General features: G+C 45.7%; 1 protein-coding gene across 1 annotated transcript in view; it reads left to right on the top strand.

The window, feature by feature from the left end:
- Positions 1-19,428, top strand: part of LOC108523659 (CTP synthase 2) — a 40,618-nt gene that overhangs the window by 2,633 nt on the left and 18,557 nt on the right. Inside the window, exons 2-8 of the mRNA XM_017864380.1 lie at positions 836-1,006; positions 1,569-1,669; positions 6,837-6,953; positions 7,100-7,183; positions 8,686-8,766; positions 10,698-10,849; positions 17,126-17,258. Of these exons, the coding sequence (XP_017719869.1) occupies positions 836-1,006; positions 1,569-1,669; positions 6,837-6,953; positions 7,100-7,183; positions 8,686-8,766; positions 10,698-10,849; positions 17,126-17,258 (839 nt within the window). The remainder of the gene's footprint in view (positions 1-835; positions 1,007-1,568; positions 1,670-6,836; positions 6,954-7,099; positions 7,184-8,685; positions 8,767-10,697; positions 10,850-17,125; positions 17,259-19,428) is intronic.

The following is a 19,428-nucleotide window of genomic DNA, read 5'->3' on the forward strand; positions in this document are numbered from 1 at the left end:
AAAAAAAAAAAAAAAAGAAAAAAAAGTATTGTGATATCAATTTGCTTTTTTCCTTAAAATTAATTTTCTAGACCACAGGTACCTTAGAATGGATAAGTAAATGAGGAGATAAAAGGTTTCTGATTAAGTTTGTAAGTTAGTCAACCTTTTTTTTTCCTGTGGACTTCTAGCAGTAGGAATAAATGATAGTTCCCTTAATAGAGGAAAGGTTTAATTCCCACAAGGTGGCTTTAGAAATATACAACTCTCAGTCAATGCCCTGAAGTGACAATAGAGATCTACAGACGTGTCTAGTAAAGTGGGTGCTCCTCGTGCGATGAAGTCTGCACCTTTTATGACAGTGCATTGTGCACGTAGCTTATGGCACACAGGCTTTTTCTCTCACTTTCACCAAGTTGCCTTATGGGTTAGCTGTGGTCTTGCTTTGTCACCTACTGTCTAATTGTGGCTTTAACCAAGATGAGAATCAAGTAAAAGTTTCTTATCGCAATTCCAGAGTCCAGGATACTGATGCTTTGACGTAAAATACTGTTTGTTTTTAAAATTGCTGTTTTCAAGTCCTTTTTTTATGTGGCATATGTTGAGTTTGGAAAAGCTAAATCTTGAAGACAGAGTATCAGTAGATAAAAAACAAAAACCACAATAGAATACTGTAAATAGAATTTTCTGATGCATTTTCTTGGATAGAATTGAATTATTTTCTCCACCAAAAAGGAGATGGTGATAGAATATGGCTTAGAAATACATCTTTTACCAGCTTTTTAACAAAAATATGTCCATCTTTGAAAATCTACTGGAAGCAAAATTTTGATTTTCCATTGCCTTTTAATCCTAGGTGAAGTCTTCGTCTTAAATGATGGTGGAGAAGTTGATTTAGACCTTGGAAATTATGAAAGATTTTTGGATATTAATCTTTATAAAGACAACAATATCACCACGGGGAAGATATATCAGCATGTGATCAACAAAGAGAGGCGTGGCGATTACCTGGGGAAAACAGTGCAAGGTATTATATTCCACAGACATTATGGAGCCCTGTGTGCTGAATATCTTTGTGCTGCTCAAAAGTAGAACTGAAGGCCAGGCGCAGTGGCTCACGCCTATAATTCCAGCACTTTGGGAGTCCGAGGCCAGTGGATCACCTGAGGTCAGGAGTTCGAGACCAGCCTGGCCAACATGGTGAAACCCCATCTCTACACAAAGATTAGCTGGGCATGGTGGCGAATGCCTGTAATCCCAGCTATTTGGGAGGCTGAGGCAGGAGAATCACTCAAACCCAGGAGGCAGAGGTTGCAGTGAGCCGATATCGTGCCATTGCACTCCAGCCTGGGTGACAGAGTGAGACTCCGTCTCAAAAAACAAAAACAACCCACATAGAACTGAAAATGTCACAGTTCCTGTGCTCTACAAGTTCTAATTCTTTTAAACTTGTTGCGTTTTTTTCTTTTCATTTTCCAAAAATATCAGGGTAACTTGCCAGGTGACTTTCAGGTGATTGGGGAGGCCTAAAGCACATTCTTTTCTCATGAACATGGAATAAACTTTTGTATTAATACTTCTTTCTACAGTTGTCCCTCACATTACTGATGCTGTCCAGGAGTGGGTTATGAACCAAGCCAAGGTGCCGGTGGATGGTAATAAGGAAGAGCCCCAAATATGCGTTATTGAGGCAAGCACAGAACTTTCTTTATAAAATTATATCCTGCTGGGTCTTTGAGCATCTGATCTTCCTTTATTTGACAAATACTTACACACACCCTCCTGAGTGCTGGACACTGGGCTAGGAGGTGGGGTCACAGCAAGAAACAACATAGATGGCTTCTGTCTTTGTGGTCACAAGTGAGTGGGCAAGATTGGCATTAGACAGACAATCACACATACTCGTGGGTGGATGTGCAGTGATCTGCTTGTGGAGACTGATCAGCTGCTGATAAAGTCCATGTGAGGGCCTCTTCTGTGCTGGGGCCTGGGATGGGCACAGTCTCTACCCTTGGGGAACTTGCAGACAACCCTGTCCACACACGACAGACTGCAATCTAGGGCATGCTATTTGAAAAGTATTTCCGAAGTGCTTTGGAAGTGTAAAGAGACACTGGGTTAGGGAAGTCAGATGGTAGAGGTGATAAGTGATTAGTATCAGCTGTTTAAAGAAAGAAGCTAGTGGCTGGGCGAGGTGGCTCATGCCTGTAATCCCGGCATTTTCAGATGCCAAGGTGGGAGGATTGCTTGAGTCCATGAGTTTGAGATAGCCTGGACAATATGGTGAAAACCTGTCTCTACAGAAACTACAAAAATTAGCTAGGCATGGTGGTACGCACCTGTAGTCCCAGCTACTCGAAAATCTGAGATGGGAGGATCTTTTGAGCCCAGGAGGTTGAGGCTGCAGAGAGCCATGATTGCACCAGCACTTCAGCCTGGGTGATGGAGCCAGACCCTGTCTTAATTAAAAAAAAAAAAAAGTAGTATTTGAACTTGCCGTTTGTTCATTTCTTTCACCTTGTTCCCTTCCTCTCCACATGCAGAATGAGAATAACATCCATATCCTCCTCCTCTAAATGTCAGTTGGCTTAATTGCCCGGCGAAAGAGCAGAATAATGACCAATTTGGTTCTTAGAGTCAGGCTGTCTTGGTTCGTATTTCTGCAGTGACCCCTGAGCCATGTGTAGCTCAGTGATTGAGAGTCTGGAGGCAAACGGTCTGGGTTTGTAGCCTGGCAAGGTTACTTACAGGGAGGAGGGGGTGACCTTGGGCAAGTTTGCTCAACCTCTCTGTGCCTCTTTAACTCATTTACCTCGTTTGTAACTCATTTAATTCGTTGTTTTGAAGATTAAATAAGTCTCTACACTTAGTGCTTAGAATGGTGTCACAGATATAGTAAGTGCTTAAAAATTATTAACTGGTATTCAGATGCCTGTATGACTTTTGGAAAATCCTCACAGTTTTAATGTCCTCATTTGTAATAATGTGATGATAATATAATATTGTAATAATAAGATAATGACAGGATTGTTTGGGGATTACATGCAATAATAAAGAGCACTTTGCAATATCTGGCATTTAGGAAGTGCTTAGTAAATGTAAGTTAGCTATTATTATTGTCATCAATGTAAGTGTTAGCAGATATCATGATGTGTAGAAGATCCATTTTGTTAACAGTAGAGCTGATAAAGTTACTGGTTATTTATTTATTTTTTATAGATAGGGTCTCGCTATGTTGCCTCGGGCTGGAGTGCAGTAGCTAGTCACAGGTTCGATCAAAGCCCACTGTAGCCTCAAACTTCTGGGCTCAACCAATCATCTTGCCTCAGCCTCCCAAGTAGCTGGGACTACAGGTGTACCACCACCACGCCTGGCAATTTTTTTTTTTTTTTGAGACGGAGTTTTGCTCTTTTTGCCCAGGTTGGAGTGCAATGGCTCGATCTCGGCTCACCTCAACCTCCACCTCCCGGGTTCAAGTGATTCTCCTGCCTCAGCCTCCCGAGTAGCTGGGATTACAGGCATGCGCCATCATGCCTGACTAATTTTGTATTTTAATAGAGATGGGGTTTCTCCATGTTGCTCAGGCTGGTCTTGAACTCCCAACCTCAGGTGATCCACCCGCCTCGGCCTCCCAAAGTGCTGGGATTACGGGTGTGAGCCACCGCGCCTGGCCAACCTGGCAAATTTTTAATTTTATTTCTTATTCTACCTTTGGATTGACTTGTTTGCCTTCACAATGATTAATTTAGCACTTAATATGTACTAGCCCTGATGATAGCTGCTAGGGATGTGAGGTTGAGTGTGATCTGACTCCTGCTATCCAGGACCTTATTGGCTGGATTTTAAATTTTATGGAAACAGAGAAACTGACAAACAGAAACCCTTCTCCATTATAACCCTGATGTTTATATTTGCTTATTGGATACTAGTGGTCAACATCCTCTTTGGTTCATTGTAAATTGTGTTCAACAGCTGTGTCTGTGCACCGTTTAAGCTTTTGAAGAAGGACTGCCAAAGCTGATTTTCAGTTTTAATCATAGAGGAGCTGTTGAAATGTCTTCAAAGCCATTTTATGAGTGAGACCTCAACTTCTCAGACCAGTGGAGCTGACAGGTTTTATTTATATTAGTACGAGTTATCTTGGCATGAACCTGAAATAATTGATGCTTGTCTTAAAGGAATAACATGTTTCTCTCTTCTTGTTTATTTTCCAAAAAAGAAGACTCAGCCAGGTGTGGTGGTGCAGGTCTGCAGTCCCAGCTACTTGGGAGGCTGAGGCGGGAGGATCACTTATACCCAGGAGTTTGAGGCCGCAGTGAGCCATGATCTCACCACTGCACTCCAGCCTGGGTGGCAGAGCGAGACACTTGATTTGTTTTTCTAAGACCACCAGAGAGAGCACAAAAGAACCAGCGAGTAGGCAAGGCTAAAAGCAAAACTGCAAATTTATTCTTTGGTCATCTAGCTCCAGGGAAAAAGGTATGGGGATGAAGTCTGCTGGCCTCCAGCAAAGGAGGCCAAGAGAGTCGCCCAGGCGGAGTTCCTAATGCAGTCCCGACAAAGGTGGGGGCTGAGGAAGCCCGCCCTAGGCGTCTGCCGGGAGCGGCTTTTCTAGGAGTGGAAGGGCAATAGGCGGGGCACGGACATGTCGGGTGCCACCAGGTAAATCTTGGTCTCTTCGGATTGACATCACCTGGCGCATGCCTGGTTGATCTGCACCTTCCCCCGGGCGCCAGCTGCATTTTCGCGCACACGGGAAAAGCTGGTGATGAAGAACCCGAAAATGCGCCATCTTGTCTGTTCCTGCAAACCACACTGTCTCTAAAAAAAAAAAAAAGAAAAGACTCCTTTCATTAAAGACAGGCAAAAACAACTTTGCACATCTCATAAATTTGCTGCAGCGTCCATTTCAGCATAAAGTATTGTTATGGGTGATATTTTCCCTTTTATTTGGGGCAACAGTTAACTTCAAACTATTCCAATAGTAATATTGAAAGTTTCTGAACACGATAATGATGGTGACCTAGAGGTATGGTAACGGGAACTTCTGAATTAGCAGAGAGACTGTAGTACCACTGTTGACCACGTGAGGGCAGAAGCGGATAATGTTTAAAGTTGGCCTCCTTTTCGCATTCACTATTATTGACCCCCCAGAGAATCCCCATCAAAACACAGGGCGGAAGCATACGGTTTAGTTTAAGTGCAGACCTCTGTTTTTCCTTAGAGAAAATAAATGATTTTAAAAAATTAGATTTTAGTGCCTTGTATTTAGTGGGTACTTACACTCACTTCTTCACCCCTGCCAGGTTCCTGATTGCATGTGATGTTTTCATTTCGTTGAGTTGTTGTTGTTGTTTTTTAAAGAGACAGCGTCTCACTCTGTCCCCTAGGCTGGAGTGCAGTGGCATGATCATGACTCACTGTAGCCTGGACTTCTCCAGGCTCAAGCAATCCTCCCACCTCAGCCTCCTGAGTGGCTGGGACCATGGGCGCTGTGCCACCATGCCCAGCTAATTTTTTATGTTTTTGTGAAGGCAAGGTCTCACTTTGTTGCCCATGGTGGTCTCAAACTCCTGGGCTCAAGTGATACGCCTGCCTCCCAAAGTGGTTGGGGTTACAGGCGTGAGCCACTGCACCCAGCCCTGGCTTTGGTTCTGTTGTAGTTTTGGTAACAGGTGCTAGAACACTGTTACTTAGGGCTTATATTGAATTTCAGGACCTTTCTGTCCTGTCCTGACTATTAAAGTAAACCTCCAGTGCTGCCTGCAGGGTACTGGGCTCATGCCCTCATGGGGCTTACAGTCTAGTGGGGTAGAGAGCCAGGAAACAAAGACGGAAATGAAATAGAGGCAACTTGTGCTGAGTTCCTAGGATGGGTACAGTGCTGTGACAAGGGCTAGTGGGATGTAGGCTGCTTTAGGTGGGGGGGGTGGGGTCAGAGTCCGCCCTCCAAGGAGGATGCATCTCTCTTAGACTGGAGGATAAAAAGAGGTTGCTGTAGATGAAGAAGGAGGGTAGGAGGGCTTGAGGGGCAGGAAGGAAGAGCATGGAGTACCCAAGAGGCCAGTGGGGAGGGGACCAGATGGCACTGGAGACTCAGTGCAAGAGCCAGGTCCTGAGAGCCTTTTGTTGGCTGCATTAAGGAGATTTGATGTTAGTTTTTTTTTGTTTGTTTGTTTTTTGTTTTTTGAGACGGAGTCTTGCTCTGTCGTCTAGGCTGGAGTGCAATGGCATGATCTCGACTCACTGCGACCTCTGCCTCCCGGGTTCAAGCGATTCTCCTGCCTCAGCCTCCCAAGTAGCTGGGACTACTTGGGTGTGTGCCACCACGTCCAGCTAATTTTTGTACTTTTATTAGAGAAGGGGTTTCACCATGTTGGCCAGGAAGGTCTCAATCTCCTGACCTGTGATCCGCCCACCTCGGCCTCCCAAAGTGCTGGGATAACAAGCGTGAGCCACCGTACCTGTTAGTTTTAATGAAGCAGTGGGCTACTGAAGAGTATACATGTGGAGAAATCTTTTATGAAGTTTTATTTTTTATTTTTATATTTTTTCAGAGACAGGGTCTCGTTCTGTGAGCTAGGCTGGAGTGCAGTGGCATGATCACGACTCACTGTAGTCTTGACCTCCTGGGTTCAAGTGATCCTCCTGCCTTGGCTACGAAAGCACTGGGATCACAGGCGTGAGCTGACACAGCCAGCCACAATTTAGTGATTTTGAATGTATTTATAAACCTCTGTGTAACCATCAAACTTTAGTTCTTATGCTCGGTTTATTAAGAACTCTTTTTATTAGCTTGTGTACTGTGGGAGATGTGTGGTCATGTGTGTCTTTTTTTGTTTGTTTTCCATTCCCAGCTGGGGGGCACCATTGGAGACATCGAAGGAATGCCGTTTGTGGAAGCGTTTAGACAATTCCAGTTTAAGGCGAAAAGAGAGAATTTCTGTAATATCCATGTTAGCCTTGTCCCACAGGTGGGCTTTCCAGATAAGTATGTGGACAGCAACTTTGATAAGTTTTCCTATGATATTCTATGTGTCCCGCATTTGAAAGTGGGGCACCGTTAATCATCCATAGGAGCTAGTGTCCAGTGTGCTGATGGGACCCCATTTTTTTTCAGCTCAGTGCTACCGGAGAACAAAAAACCAAACCCACCCAAAACAGTGTCCGCGCGCTGAGGGGGTTAGGCCTGTCTCCAGATTTGGTGAGTTGAGGAGAGTGGGTAAGTCTATCCCAAAGGTCTCTGGGAGCAGGCCCTTCACTTCTTTTTTTCTTTTTTTTTTTTTTTGAGATGGAGTCTTGCTCTGTCACCCAGGCTGGAGTGCAGTGGTGCAGTCTTGGCTCATTGCAACCTCCGCCTCCCGGCTTCAAGCGATTCTCCTGTCTCAGCTTCCAGAGTATTTGGATTACAGGCACATGCCACCACACCTGGTATTTTTAGTAGAGACGGAGTTTTGTCATGTTGGCTAGGCTGGTCTCGAACCCCTGACCTCAGGTGATCTGCCCGCCTCGGCCTCCCAAAGTGCTTGGGATTACAGCCAAGAGCCACTATGCCTGGCTGCCCTTCACTTCTTTATCTTTATCATCATCTAAGTCCTTTCTCATTCTCAAACAGCTCCTATGGCAATGAGGTTTTTCTGTCTGGGAGCTGGAAAAGGCTTATTCCCTTAGCCTCAAGTGTTGCTTCAATCTGTTGTTCCCTAGGCTCTCATTTGATGGGCCACATTGATAGTTGGGCAAGTGTAATGTCCTATCATTTATATGATTCTTGGATTCTTTAGAATGAAGGCGAAATCTTGGGATTTTCCTGTAATCCTGCTATCAGTGATAACCCTGTGATGGGTTTTCACTGCTCTTTTTTTCTTTTTGAGACAGGGTCTGGCTCTGTTGCCCAGGCTGGAGTGCAGTGTTGCGATCTTGGCTCACTGCAACCTCTGCCTCCTGGGCTGAAGCGATTCTCCCACCTCAGCCTCTTGAGTAGCTGACACTAGCGGTGTACACTACCACAGCGCACTAATTTTTGTGTGTGGTGTGTGTGTGTGTGTTTGTAGAGGCAGGGCTTTGCTGTGTTACCCAGGTGGGTCTTGAACTCCTGGGTTCAAGCAATCCTCCTGGCTTGGCCTCCTAAAGTGCTGGGATTGCACCACGCCCAGCCCATTGCTCTTATTTTTAGTCTAAACAGTGATGTGTCCTTATAGCAGGTGATCCAGTCATCACCAATAGTCTCTGTCAGAGGTTGACAAATAACAGCCCACAACTTGCGTGCCTGTTTTTGTAAATAAAGTTGTATTATCATGCAGTCACGCCCATTCATTTACATATTGTCTGTAGCTGCTTTCACACTGCACCACGATTGAGGATCAGGACAGTGACTGTGTGACCTGCAAACCTAAAATATTTCCCATCTGGCCCTTTTGAGAAAAAGTTTGTTAACCTCGATCTAGCTCTTTTCTTATAGTTAATGAAGCAACACTTATGAGCCTGGACTCTGTTCACCAGAGACGTCTCGATGTTTCGAGTTCTTACTGATACACTTGTGCTGAATTTGATTATACTTATATTAGTGCTCAGACCAATTTCTAATAGTCCAGTGGAATGTCCAGAGTGAACAAGTATATACTTGGCCAAGTTTCTTGTAAAAAGAAGTGAATGTGGCATCCTGCTGAAAACAAATCCTGTTTGCTAACGCATAACTGGCTTTGACAGATTGTCTGCCGAAGTTCAACGCCCATCGAGATGGCTGTGAAGGAGAAGATTTCTATGTTTTGTCACGTGAACCCTGAACAGGTTGGTGCTGCTCTTTAGATTTTATTGTCTGGCAGGCACTTCTGCTGATGCCAGTGTTTTGTGCCTCTTCAATGATCATATTACTTTTCATGGCATTTATGCAAGTGCCAGGCACCTTGATCCAATCATGACTCCCTAGCCCTTAAGTGAGATAGGATGCATGTTTCTTTGCATGATCACTCAACTTATGTCATAAAACCAGGGTGGGCTTTATTTCTTTTCTTGAGACAGAGTGAGGCTGGAGTGCAGTGGCACGATCTCAGCTCACTGCAACCTCTGCCTCCCAGGTTCAAGCAATTCTCTTATTTTAGCCTCCTGAGCAGCTGAAATTACAGGTGCCTGCCACCATGCCTGGATAATTTTTTTTTTGTATTTTTAGTAGAGGTGGGGTTTCGCCATGTTGGCCAGGCTGGTCTCGAACTCCTGACCTCAGATGATCCACCCGCCTCGACCTCCCATAGTGCTAGGATTACAGGCGTGAGCCACCGTGCCCAGCCTACAAGGGTGGGCATTTAACTCACAGTCAAACCTCTAGAGAGAGAACCACATGAAGCCTAGTTATCATCTCTTTACCTTGTGTTTCCTTCTGGGACACTTACTGCTTTCACTCATTTCTCCTCTCTACCTGTGGCAGCTTAAGTCACCCCAAACACACGAGCACGTTGACATTCACATTAGCTCTTCTGACTCCATCAGTGGGCTCAGTTGACTTCATTGGTACAGAAACCCTACTGTGATTTGGGCTTAGGTTCTCTGCTCTGCAGGGCTTTCCACCTCAGTATTCTGATAATTCGCTTTTCTTTTTTCTTTCCTTCTCTGATCTCTGTCTCTTGATTCCAATAAGGCTTGGGTATAAGGGATTGGAGTTGCCTATAGTTTAAAGAGAGGGATATAAATGGCACTCAGGGAAAGAGTGAGGTTTGGCAGAAATCTTTTCTTCAGATTATAACCCTGGGTTCTCTGAAGTCTAAAAACGATCAAATTGAATTTTGGCATCTTGGAAAGTAGTCTGATGGAGAGCCCCTGCCTGATGCCTCAGAGTCATTGCCAAAGTCTGAATTACTTTGAAAAATGTGATGGCAGATTGAAGGGACACTTCTGCATTTGTATGTTGTCATGCCATTTTGTTTGTATCCAATCCTTTTTTTTTTTTTTTTGAGACAGAGTTTCGCTATTGTCACCCAGGATGGAATGCAGTGGTGCACTCTCGGCTCAGTGCAACCTCCGCCTCCCGGGTTCAAGCGATTCTCCTGCCTCAGCCTCCTAAGTAGCTGGGATTATAGGTGTGTGTCACCATGGCTGGCTAATTTTTGTATTTTTAGTAGAGATGGGGTTTCACCATGTTGGCCAGGCTGGTCTCAAACTCCTGACCTCAGATGATCCACCTGCCTCGGCCTCCAAAAGTGCTGGGATTACAGGCGTGAGCCACCACACCTGATCTGTGCAATCGTTTTGTGTACACTTCTTTTTTTTTGAGATGGAGTCTTGCTCTGTTGCCCAGGCTGGTATGCAATGGTACGATCTCGACTCACTGCAACCTCCGCCTCCCGGGTTCCAGCGATTCTCCTGCATCAGCCTCTTGAGTTGCTGGGATTATAGGCACATGTCACCATTTTTGTGTTTTTAATACAGATGGGGTTTCACCACATTGGTCAGGCTGGTCTCGAACTCCTGACTTCAGGTGATCTGCCCGCCTTGGCCTCCCATAGTGCTGGGATTAGTTTTCTAATTAAATGAAGCTAACCATGTGCAAATTCTGATGCTAGCTTTGATTGCTGGGTTTTTGTGTGTATGCGTGTGTGTGTGTGCGCGCGTGTGTGTGTGATATCAGTGTAAATAAACTGCCAGTCTCTCCTGAATTTTGTCTCATTCTTGTGGTGGCATATTTGAGTAGATCCATCTAAGTAAGGTGATTTCTTATCATCACTTAGGTCATATGTATCCATGATGTTTTTTCCACATACCGAGTTCCTGTGCTTTTGGAGGAACAAGGCATTGTCAAATATTTTAAGGAGAGATTGCACCTGCCCATTGGTGATTCTGCAAGTAATTTGCTTTTAAAGTGGAGAAATATGGCTGACAGGTAAGCGAAAGGAATTACTTGTATAATCTTGAATAATTCTTGAGTTTGGGGGGTAGAAATAAGACCTACTTGAAAGGCTAAGCATGTGTATTTGGCATTTTGCATCTGCACATTTCAGTCTGGATATGTCTAAACATGGAGCATACTGTTACGGTGCTTTGCTGTATTATTTGAAGATTTTTGGAGCCTTTCATTTTGTTATACATAAACCAAAGTGAATTAAAGGAATCTGAATTCTGGAAGGAATGTTTTAACTCTGGAAGGATTTTTATTTATTTACTAGTTCATTTTTTAGTTTTCCAGTATTTTAAATGTTTTTTGTTGTTGTTGTTTTGTTTTTTCTTTTTTGAGAGTCTCGTTCTGTCGCCCAGGCTGGAGGGCAGTGGCACGATCTCGGCTCACTGCCACCTCCACCTCCTGGGCTCAAGTCATCCTCCCACTTCAGCCTCCTGAGTAGCTGAGACTAGAGGCATGCACCATCACACCCGGCTAGTTTTTTTTATTTTTTTGTAGAGACGGGATTTTTCCATGTTACCCACGCTGGTCTTGAACTCCTGGGCTCAAGTGATCTGCCCACCTTGGCCTCCCAAACTGCTGGGATTATAGGCATGAGCCACCGTGCCTGGCCTTAAACAGTTTTAAATGTTGCAGGTTTTTTGTTTTGCTTTGCTTGTTTTTAAGATTTGGCTAACTTTTCCTAAAGGAAATCATTTGGAGTGGGAACTTTTGGCTATGCTATTTTGTTTCATCCTGCATTCATTAACTATTCAGCATAATTATTAAAATTCCTGATGGATTCTAACTTTCAGACAACCATATTAATTTAAGCAAAGTTTCTCTAATTTGAAGTTATATGAAAATTAAGCTGTGTGCAGCAGCATTTACTTGTAGTCTCAGCTACTCGGGAGGCTGAGGTGAGAGGATCACTTGAGCCCAGGAGTTGGAGGCCAGCCTGAGCAACATAACGAGACCCTGTAACTTAAAAAAAAAAAAAAAAGCCGGGCGCCGGTGGCTCAAAGCCTGTAATCCCAACACTTTGGGAGGCCGATGACGGGCGGATCACGAGGTCAGGAGATCAGACCATCCTGGCTAACACGGTGAAACGCTGTCCTACTAAAAAAAAATACAAAAAATTAGCGCCGGGCGAAGACTGGCGGGCACCTGTAAGTCGCCAGCTACTCCGGGAGCTGAGGCAGGAGAATCGGCGTAAATGCGTGGAGGCGGAGCTTGCAGTTGAGGCCTGAGATCCGGGCACCTCACTCCAGCCTGGGCGACAGAAGCGGAGAACTCCGTCTCAAAAAAAAAAAAAAAAAAAAAAAGGGAAATTAAGTCGCCTGTCACTTGTTATCTTTCTTTCCTTTTTTCTTTTTTTTTTAAGCGACAGAGTGTTACTGTGTCGCCCCAGCTCGGAGTGGGCCACGTGGCGCGAATCTCGGCTCACCTACCCACCTCTGCCCTTCCTGGGTCAAGCAATTCCTCCCTGGCCTCAGCCTCCTGAGTAGCCCTGGGGATAACAGGTCCGCCACCGACGCCTCAGCTAATTTTTTGTATGTCTTTTTTGCAGATCGAGTCTTGTCCTGTCGCCTGGGCTTTCGGAGTGGCAGTGGCCCCCGGAGCCTGCAGGCTCACTGCAAGCTCCGCTCCCCTGGGTTACGCCATTTCTCCTCTGCCTCAGCCTCCGAAGTAGCTGGGACCTACAGGCGCCTGCCACCGCTCGCCGGCTAGTTTTCTTGTATTTTTAGTAGTAGACCGCGGGTTTCACCATGTTAGCTCAGGATGGTCCTCGATCGTCCGACGCGTCGGTGATCCACGCTGTCCTCGGCCTCGCGCAAAGATGCTGGGATTAAAGGACTTGAGCCACCCACGCCCGGCCAATGTTTTGTAATTTTTAGTAAGGACGGTTTCACCATGTTTGCCGAGGGCTGGTCCTTGGAAACTTCTGACCTCAGGGCGATTCGCCTGCCTAAGGGCCGTCCCAAAGTGCTAGGATTACAGTGTGGAAGGCCACCGTGCCGGCCCGCTGTTTCTTTTACTAGTTGTTAGTTAAGAGATGGGATCCTGGCAGCTTAGTCAGAGCCCGGTAGGTGCAGCTTGTTACATATGTAGGTTCTGGATTCAGAGTTCCTGACTTTCTGCCTCTTTTTTTTTTTTTTTTTTGAGACGGGAGTCTCGCTCCTGACCGGCCCCAGGCTTGGAGTGCAGTGGCCGGATCTCCCAGCCTCACTGTGAAGCTCGCGCGGCTCCGGCTTTTTTTACCGCCATTCTCGTTGCCTCAGCCTCCCGAGTAGCTGGGACTACAGGGCCGCCCGGCCACCTTGGCCTGGCAGTTTTTGTATTTTTTTAGTAGAGACGGTGGTTTCACGCGTGTTAGCCCCAGGATGGTCTCTATCTCTGACCACGTGAATCCGCCCGTCTCGGCGCCTCGCCAAAGTGCTGGGATTACAGGCCCCTTGAGCCCACCGGCCCCAGCGCAAGATCTTCTCGCTCTTACCAGCTGTGTGAGTTTGGTGATTACTTAACCCTCGGGCTAGGCTTGTTTTCCCATCCTGTATATAATGAAAGGGTACCAGTGCCTACCTAGGTGGTCAATTATGAGAGGAAACCTGTAAAGACTTAAACATTGAGTCACGTAGCTATAATATAGTACCCTAGGTTGCTGATGATGGTAAACTATAATTAAATGATGGTCACAAAATCACTGACCCTTGGTAGATGACTAATCAGATTGAGGTTCTCTTGCCCTTTCATTTACAATTTTAAAAAATGCTTTAGACTTTCTGGGGCAAGTGGAATCGGGAAGAAAGAGCAGTTTCTGAGCTTAGATTCTCTAAAACCCTTGCTCTCTGGAGTGCTTAAAGTGCCAGTCATTTCGTAGGAATTTTCTAAGTAGCTTGGGGCTGATACACTTTAGGCACTAGAAGTTTTAATATTTTAACTCTTTTTATTGGAAATAGCTCTAAATTATACTCTATGCGTTTATGCTTTTTTTCGTTTTCTTTCTTTTTTTTTTTTTTTTTGACACAGAGTCTTGCTCTGTTGCTCAGGCTGGAGTGCAGTGGTGCAATCTCGGCTCACTGCAGCCTGAACCTCCTGGGCTCAAGAGATCCTCCCGCCTCAGCGTCCCCAATAGCTGGGACCACAGGTGCGCTCCACCACACCCAATTAATTTTTGTATTTTTAGTAGAGACGGGGTTTTGCCATCTTGCTCAAGTGATCTTCCTGCCTCGGCCTCCCAAAGTGTTGGGATTACAGGCATGAGCCATGTGCCTGGCGCTTCTGTGCTTTTTAAAGCCAAATGTTTGGTCTTTGTATTAGCCTCCTGGGGGCTGCCATAACAATGACCACAAACTGGGTAGCTTAAAAAAACACCACAGGAATTTATTCTCTCACAGTCCTGGAGGTCAGACGTGCAAAATCAGTGCATTCACAGGGTTGGTTCCTTCTGGAGACTCTGCAGGAGAATCTCTGCCACACCCCTTCTCCTGGCTTCTGGTGGCTGCCAGCAATCAGTGGTGTTCCTTGGCTTGTGGCCACATCACTCCAATCTTGTCCTCCATCTTTTATTTCCTTTTTTTTTTTGAGACGGAGTCTCACTCTGTCACCCAGGCTGGAGTGCAGTGGTGCAACCAGGGCTTAATGGAACCTCGAACTTCTGGGGCTCAAGTGATCCTTCTGCTGTGTCGCCCAGGCTGGAGTGCAGTGGCATGATCTTGGCTCACTGCAAGCTCCACCTCCCGGATTCATGCCATTCTCCTGCCTCAGCCTCCTGAGTAGCTGGAACTACAGGCGCCCACCACCACGCCCGGCTAGTTTTTTTTTTTTTTTGTATTTTTTTTAGTAGAGACGGAGTTTCACCATGTTAGCCAGGATGGTGTTGATCTCCTGACCTTGTGATCCACCTGCCTTGGCCTCCCAAAGTGCTGAGATTACAGGCATGAGCCACCATGCCCAGCCCTCTTCATCTCTCTTGAGACCCAACTGTTGGGGGTGGCCCTGCAAAGAGGACTCCTCTCCCGCTCCCACAGCAGCTTGAAGTAGTGTCAGATGCCTGCCTCACATTCGGTGATGGCTGATGGCTGAGTGGGGCACATGAGGGAGACACTTGGTTGCTCTCGGAAGTATAGGTCCAAGGGGGAATGAGAGCTCCCTAGTAGGTGTGACCCAGTGGACTCACCTGTACCACCTGCTGCCCAGTGACTCCTCCCCTGGGAAGACCAGCCGTGAGTGAGTCGAAGGAGGAACCTATGATACTGACCCCAGTGCTGCTTCCTTCCGGAGGCACAGCTGATGTTGTCTCTTCCGTCTATGGAGGAGGGAGAAGAGGGTGAAGCCAAACCTGCTGTGCTCAAATGCGGCTGTGCCTGCCTGCCTCTGACATCATCTCTGCTACTTGGTGTGCTGCCATCCTGCTTTCTGTTACCTGCAATCTGTTTTTATTTGGAGACGAAGTCTGGCTCTGTCACCCAGGCTGGAGTGCGGTGGCGTGATCTCAGCTCACTGCAACCTCCGCCTCCTGGGTTCAAGTGATCCTCCTTCCTCAGTCTCCTGAGTAGCTGGAGGCATGCACCACAACAGGCATGCACCACCATGCCAGGCTAATTTTTGTATTTTTGGTAGAGACAGTTTCACCATGTTGGCCAGGCTGGTCTGGAACTCCTGATCTCAAGTGATCCACCCGCCTTGGCCTTCCAAAGTGTTGGGATTATAGGCGTGAGCCACCACACCCGGCCTGTTACCTGCATAGTTTATGGAGAGGTGGTGTGAGGTACAGACAGCTATGAAACCTCCAGAACAACATAAAATGAAGTGGCGAGTTCAAGGGTTAGCAGTCTTGTCTCAGCTATTTTAGTCACCTTTCTAGAAAGTTACCTTCCCTGTCAGTTTTGACTTCTTAGCTTCTTGTGCATTTTTCCTGCACACAGCCTGTTTGTGATCAAGTTTCTCTCGTACTCTTTACAGTTGTGTATGTGTGGTTTTTTTTTTTTTTTTTTTTTTTGGAGACAGAGTCTCGCTCTGTGGCCCAGGCTGGAGTGCAGTGGCATGATCTCGGCTCACTGCAACGTCCGCCTCCCGGGTTCAAGCGATTCTCCTGCCTCAGCCTCCTGAGTAGCTGGGATTACAGGTGAGTACCACCATGCCCAGCTGATTTTGTATTTTGTATTTTAGTAGAGACGGGGTTTCACCATATTGGCCAGGCTGGTCTCGAACTCCTGACCTCAGGTGATCCACCTGCCTCGGCCTCTCAGAGTGCTGTGATTACAGGTGTGGGCCACCGTGCCCAGCCACTCTTTGCAGATGTTGATATTGAAGAGGGATATTCGTCATCATGGTAACATTTTTCTAAGGTGTTTGGGGAAGGGTTTGCTTCAAAGCCCTAAAACATCTTCAGCCCTAAGATGACATTTCCACGTACCTAATGCCAGACCAGATATTTTTCATGTTCTTTGAACAGATTTCCTGACAAAAGCAACACTAAAAATTGTGTCTCTAATGGTAAAATGTGATTGAGTGTCTTCTGTAGAATGGAATTTTCTCATAAAATGATCTAAATGGCTAGTAATATTTTAAATCGTTCTCTTAGCACCATTCTTCAGGCATGCCATGAATAACCAGACTTTTGTGGGTCAGCTGGGAATGTAACCATTTTAAATGTAGACACTTCAAATGCATTTTCTTATACAATGTCACCTTACAAAGTTAATATTGGAATGTTTTCTATTGACACGCAGAATGCATTTTCTTATACAATGTCACCTTATTAACCAATGTCAGAACAGCTCGTATTTATGAGATTGGGATAGCTTTTCAATTTTTACTTTTAATGCTTTTAACTTTTTCTCTGATATACTTGAAATTTTATCTGTACCTGCTTATGTAAGCCAACGTTGGGATTTCTTTTTTTGTTTTTTGAGACAGTCACTATGTCGCCTAGGCTGGAGTGCAGTGGTGTGATCATAGCTCACTGTAGCCTTGACCTCCTGGGCTCAAGTGATCCTCCAACCTCAGCCTCCTGAGTAGCTGGAACTATAGGCATGCCCCACCACGCCTGGCTAATTTTTGTATTTTTTGTAGAGACGGGGTCTAACTATATTGCCCAGCCTGGTCTCAAACTCTTGGGCTTAAGTGATTCTCTCGCCTCAGCCTCCTGAGTAGCTGGGACTACAGCTGCTCCTAAGGTTTTAAAAAGTGCCTTGGAATAAGAGCAGCAGCTGCCATTGTTCTGTCTGTGATGTTCTGTTACATGCATATAACCTTTGAGTTTGTTTTCTTTCCCAGGTATGAAAGGTTACAGAAAATATGCTCCATAGCCCTGGTTGGCAAATACACCAAGCTCAGAGACTGCTACGCCTCTGTGTTCAAAGCCCTGGAACACTCAGCCCTGGCCATCAACCACAAGTTGAATCTGATGGTGAGTCCTGGCCTGGTCTTTTGGCTATCTCAGTAATTCATGCCAATAGCACATGTTCCAGAGGGGCAAGTTTTGTTAAAGGGTCCCCGAGATCACCTCCAGGACCTATGATTCACCAGAAGAACTCACAGGACTCAGCATATAGTTATACTCATAGCTAAGATTTATTATAGCCAGACAATGCAAAGCAAAATCAGCCAGGGAAAAGTCGTGCAGGGTGAAGTCTGGGGGTAACGAGGTGCAAGCTTCTAAGCGCCCTCCCCTGGTAGAGTCCAGTGAGTTGTGATAATACATGCAAACTGCCATCTACTAAGGAAGCTCATTGAAGACTTGAAGCCCAGGGTTTTTACTGGGGGCTGGTCACGTAGGCACCCTTTGCTTAACACTTCCCAAAATGCCAGCCTCCCAGAAGGAAAGCATGCAGCAGAAACGATGCTGTCTGTACAGACACTTTCAGCGCAGTGAGCTTCTCCTACCAGTTCTTGGAATGATGGGAACCCTCCCAAAGTCAGAGTTTCCAGAAGCCAGTCAAGGCTCAATCTTGTAGCAAGCCTTTCCAAGGGCAGCAGCTAGGCTTGCTGTGTAAATGGTTTTCTTTTTTCCTTTTTTGAGACAGAGTCTCCCTCTGCCGCCCAGGCTGGAGTGCAGTGGCACGATCTCGGCCCACTGCAACCTCTGTCTTCACCGTTCAAGCAATTCTTGTGCCTCAATCTCCTGAGTATCTGGGATTACAGGCTCCCACCACCATGCCCAACTGATTTTTGTATTTTTAATAGAGATGGGGTTTCACCACGTTGGCCAGCTGGTCTTGAACTCCTGATCTCAGGTGATCTGCCCGTCTTGGCCTCTCAAAGTGCTGGGATTACTGGCATGAGCCACTGCGCCTGACCTGTGTAAACTGTTTTCTACATGTAGGTTTAAGGCACATTTCTGAAATTAGGCTTTGCACATTCAGATGAATGAGCATGCTTGTCATGCTCCTGTAAGTACATCGTAATTGCCTAACAAGAAAATAATAGGATATTTTTTTCCTTTAGCATTGGAACAGAATCTAGATTTTAAAAATACTATATTCCCCTCTGTAACTTGGAAGAATGATAGCTAGCAAACAGTGATTATTTGTTTTGGAAACTCAGTATTGTGGAATAACAGAGGTGTAGTTATCATCTTATATAGCTTGAGTATATTCTTCCATATAAGAACGGAAGTAGTACATGTTTAGAGTAAAACATTTAAACAAAGCATAAGCCAGGTGAAGTAGTTCGCACCTGTAATCCCAGCCCTTCAAGAGGCTGAGCCAGGTGGGTTGCTTGAGCCCAGGAGTTGACGACCAGCCTGGGCAACAATGGGAGACCTCATCTCTATAAAAAACTTGAAAGTGGCCGGGCGCGGTGGCTCAAGCCTGTAATCCCAGCACTTTGGGAGGCCGAGGCGGGCGGATCACAAGGTCAGGAGATTGAGACCATCCTGGCTAACACGGTGAAACCCCGTCTCTACTAAAAGTACAAAAAACTAGCCAGGCGAGGTGGCGGGCGCCTGTAGTCCCAGCTACTCGGGAGGCTGAGGCGGGAGAATGGCGTAAACCCGGGAGGCGGAGCTTGCAGTGAGCTGAGATCCGGCCACTGCACTCCAGCTTGGGCGACAGAGCGAGACTCCGTCTTAAAAAAAAAAAAAACTTGAAAGTTAGCCAGGTGTGATGGCATGCACCTGTAGTCTCAGCTAATTGGGAGGCTGAGGCAGGAAGATCGCTTGAGCGCAGGAGTTTGATACTGCAGTGAGCTATAATTGCACCACTGCGCTCCAGCCTGGGTGACAGATTGAGACCCTGTCTCCAAAAAACAAAACAAAACAAAATAAAGCATAAGTCTAAAATGCAGAAAGCAGATTCCTCCTCCCTGATATCCCACTTGTTACCAGTTGGATACGTACATTTATATATCTATCTCACATTTATATTTAATTATATTCAATATATCATTGTTTAAGCAAGCCTTATCATCTTGACTTAAATGGCAAAAACTTTGTATAATGAGTAAAAAGATCCATTTATATGTTAAAGAAATTTAATGACTTCCACTTTGACACCAGCTTAGGAGACCTAGCTGCTGTTTCTCTCTTCTTTTTAGCCTCCTTTCCTAATCACTTAAAAAAATTTTTATTTTATTTTATT

This window comes from Rhinopithecus bieti, unplaced genomic scaffold (genome assembly GCF_001698545.2).
Source record: "Rhinopithecus bieti isolate Rb0 unplaced genomic scaffold, ASM169854v2 scaffold_76995, whole genome shotgun sequence".
Classification (NCBI taxonomy): Eukaryota; Metazoa; Chordata; class Mammalia; order Primates; family Cercopithecidae; genus Rhinopithecus; species Rhinopithecus bieti.